Source organism: Camellia sinensis, chromosome 5 (genome assembly GCF_055761805.1).
Source record: "Camellia sinensis isolate YWXY chromosome 5, ASM5576180v1, whole genome shotgun sequence".
NCBI lineage: Eukaryota > Viridiplantae > Streptophyta > Magnoliopsida > Ericales > Theaceae > Camellia > Camellia sinensis.
In genome coordinates, this window is record NC_138965.1 from 152,989,823 (window position 1) to 152,993,853 (window position 4,031).

General features: G+C 37.7%; 1 protein-coding gene across 1 annotated transcript; it reads right to left on the bottom strand.

The window, feature by feature from the left end:
• Positions 1-289: 289 nt before the first annotated feature.
• On the bottom strand, positions 290-966 carry LOC145791792 (uncharacterized). The gene is made up of 2 exons (XM_082872232.1): positions 535-966; positions 290-406 (listed from the first exon to the last, which is right to left on the bottom strand). The coding sequence occupies exons 1-2, from the start codon at positions 964-966 to the stop codon at positions 290-292; spliced, it is 549 nt and encodes a 182-aa protein (XP_082728358.1).
• Positions 967-4,031: the final 3,065 nt, after the last annotated feature.

Here is a 4,031-nt window from a genome sequence, read left to right on the forward strand (position 1 = left end):
CAAATCCAAAATTTTCCAACATTTGAAAGAGAAAGTTCCAGTTTACAGTGTCGTAAGCTTTTTCAAAATCAAGCTTAAGGATCAGCCCCTTTCTATTAGACTTCTTCCACCAGTCCACAATCTCATTTGCTATAAGAACTCCATCCATAATATTCCTGCCACTTAGGAAATCTGATTGAACTCTATCAATAATTCTTGGCTATACTAATTTAAACCTGCAAGCCAGCACTTTATACAACACTTTATAGATGGAACTAATAAGGCTGATAGGTCTAAAATCCGTAATTGATTAAGGACTATCAACTTTGAGAACTAGGGTCATAGAGGAGTAATTAATTCCATTACCCAATACACCATTATCATGGAACTCTTTCGTAAAGGCCATGATATCACCCTCCATGAACATCTAGCCTTTTTGAATGCAAGTCAGGTTAAACCCATCTAGACCTGGTGCTTTATTTCCATTTCATTCCTTTATTGCATCCTAAACCTCTGCTTTTGAGAAATCCTTCACCAAACAATTCTGTAGCTAACCTTGATTAATGCATATAAACTCACCCCTAGTATTGGCCTAATTTTCCAACCTTCAGTGAGCAACTCTTTAAAGTGAACCCACATTGCCTTTTTCATCTCCATAGGATCCTCATATAAAATACCATTAATCTTAAGAGAATCAATAAGATTCCTACTTTGCCTTCTAGATGCCATTATGCGAAAGAACCAGGTGTTTTTATCCCCTTTTAAGGCCCAATTCAATCTTGATTTTTGCAACCAGATCCACTCTCTTATTTTTCTAAGCTTCCATACTTCATCTCTGACTTCAATTCTTTTTCTAACTTCTGTTTCTAAAAGATATCTTTCTTCAGCAATGAGATCCCATGAATGTAACTCTGCATCAGCTGTTTTGAGCTTGGATTCCACATTCCAAATCCTCAAAGCCTGTTTAAGTAATCTCAGTTTGACCATAATTCTGAGACCAGGCCATTCCACCACTTGTGAACCAACCCAAGCCCTTTTAACTTCTTTGATAAAGTTAGGATGTAACACCCAAGCAATTAAAAATTTAAATGGCTTGGGACCCCAATCGCTATCATCTTCTTTCAATAAGATTGGCAATGAACATAAAAAGTTCTAGGAATGCCTCATAACTTAAAGCTAAACCATTCAAACCACTCCGGATTTAAGAGAAATCTATCAATTCTACTCCAGCATACTCCTGATTGTGAATTACTCCAGGTATATTTCCTTCCATACATAGGAACATCAACCAATTCAAGATTATTTGAGAACTCATTGAACTCCTGCATCCCCCTATCACATCTCACACAACCTTTCCGTTCCCCTATATTTTTGATTTCATTGAAATCCCCCCTCTAAACACCAAGGTTTTGGAAAGGATGCTTTTAAATTAGTTAAGACCATCCAAAGATGACTTATATCTCTATTATCATTAGGGGCATAAACATTGCCAATGACACAATCAAGCCTATGATAAACCGAACCTGATAGCAAAATGAAATTCCTGGAACCGCAACAATCCTTAATCTGAAAAACACCAAGCTTCCATAAGCACAACAAACCCCCTGCACTTCCTTATGCATCAACCCCTATATACCCCAGATCATCTTCTGGTCAGAGAGATCTAACAAAATTCTTATAAAAACTTGACTTCTTCGTTTCTTGAATCAAAATCATATCCACCCTTTTTTCCTTTATAAAATTTCTGAGACTCCTTATTTTCTCAGGCTTACCTAAGCCTCTAACATTCCAAGAGAGCACTTTCATTGTGAAACTACTTAATCTCCAAATCTCCTCAGGTGTAGGCTTAAGCACCACCACAAATCCCCTTTTTTGCTAATCTTTCCTCATCTTGATTCTCCATCTATATAATTTTGCAAATAACACTTTCTTCATCATCCCCAAATTTAATACCCAGATCTTTTCCCATCTTAACGGTTGCTTTAGCTTCATGTCAGCGCAAAATCTGCCTATATGCACCACTACTAACTGACATGGATGTCGCCGCTCTAAAAATTGCTCCTTGTTGAAATACTTTACAAAACTGAGCTGTGCCTCTTAATTTCTTTTTCCTTCTTAGCCTTGACCCATTTTCTTTACTAGTGGAAGCTTGATCAACTTTTTGACCCTTGTCTCTCTTCTCCAGAACTAATCGCCCCCCATTTGAACCAACAAGTGCCACAGAACCATTTTGCCCTGTAGCTGTTCTTGTAACTGGTTCTTTCTTAAGAACTGAGATGTTAGGGCTTACCATAACCTTTTTCCCTTTATCAAGTCTACTATGAATTGGATGGTCAAGGATGGGGACAACATGGGCTTCAAGGAGAATATTTGATTGGGCTTCAGCCACTGGGTTATTGTAGACATCCCATTTTGACCGCCCGCAAGACTTAGGCTCTTGGTTCGATACACTCAATGATGAAAGTTCAATTGTGTGCTTTGAATTCACAGCGATTCGGATTAAGTCTGGCTCTCGAAATAACCTCAAATCGTTAACATTTACCTTGTTTGAATCTCTGAGTCTCATTTTTGGACCTTTTGCCACCCTGAGCTGAGTTTGAACCAAAAAAATAGGAGAGGGCATGCATGCCCAGCTGTGCCTCAGTGAAGGCCGGCCGTGGCTCTGAATGGACGGCCGGGTCTTGGTGGCAAAAAACACTATACTGGGCGGGAGCCCGCCAACTGTCTATTTTTAAAGATATTTATCACCTTTTGAGCTCAAATTCTATAAAAACGAGGTCCAGCCTCTGTTTTGGAGGTTGAAAAAAATTTTAGAAAGCTTATATACACCTTAAGAGCTCCTTCTGCCTTCTTCTTCCATGGCAAGCAATCTTTGAGTTAACCTACCTCCCTTGTGTCATCTCCATACACCATACACAACCTTGTCTCATCATCTTAGAGCCATGGTTGATCTTTGAGAAACCTAATTCAAGCTTGAGAGTGTGTCAAGAGAGAGTTTGATCATCGACCAAAGCTTACTCCCTTTTGAGAGGTATAAGCTTGTAACTTTTGTTCTTGCTTTTGATTTCTTCATGTCTACTTATTTCTTGTGTCGTTGGACTATTTTACACTTATTCTAAGAGTTAGAACTTGGGTTTGGACAAGCTACCAAAGGTGGTAAGGTTAACACCCTCACTTGCACCTATTTTTGTAGCTTAACCCTTGGCTCCTTCACACTCTCTTTGTTTGTTTTTTTGAATTGATTTTTAGAGTTGAATTGAGGCCAAAAACATGATTTTAAGTCCTGAAATTGGAGGGGTTGGCCATTCCTTCTTGTTCTTTTGCTTACATAGCTTTAGTGTCTTTGCTTTTGCTTAACTTTTGAGCTCTTTTCTTACATTTTTAGCCACTATTTTAGGCTTATTTTAGACTGTTTTAGGGTTGTCTCATTCTTTTTAACTGGTTCAAGCTTTGGTTAGTTCCTTTGTTGTCTCATGAATTGGCATACATAACTTGTTGCATGGTGTTCCAAACTTTCCTTTACATACTTTTCATGATTAAGAGTCTCACTCTAAAAATCATCTAACCATCTATCTCTTTCATTCTTGAGAATGATTTCAACCAATTGAGGTTGCTTAAAACATGTAAGAGAGACTTCTACTTAATGGCTTAATCTTTTCAGAGATTCATTGTCAACGGTATAGTCTTTCTCTCTCTCATGTTTTAGAAGAACCTCTTGTTTGACGTTACTTCTTGTTTAGCAAACTTTAACATCACCATGGACAAATGGACTAATGAATGGCAATGACTAAACAAATTGGTTTAAAATTGGATCAATGCACATAAATAAAATGGCTTAAATTTCTTAGACTTGGCCGGACGTTATGCAAAATTTATTGAGTCAAGAGTGATCATGCGCTAATTCATGGCGTTTTGATGATTCTTAAAGTGTCTTTACCACCCTCTTTGAGTTCATTCCATGATAAGAGGAAGGGGTGGTCATATTCATTGCATTTCATTGATTTTTGTCCAAAATTATATTTGAAATCATCAAGCAATCAATCTGCTCATTG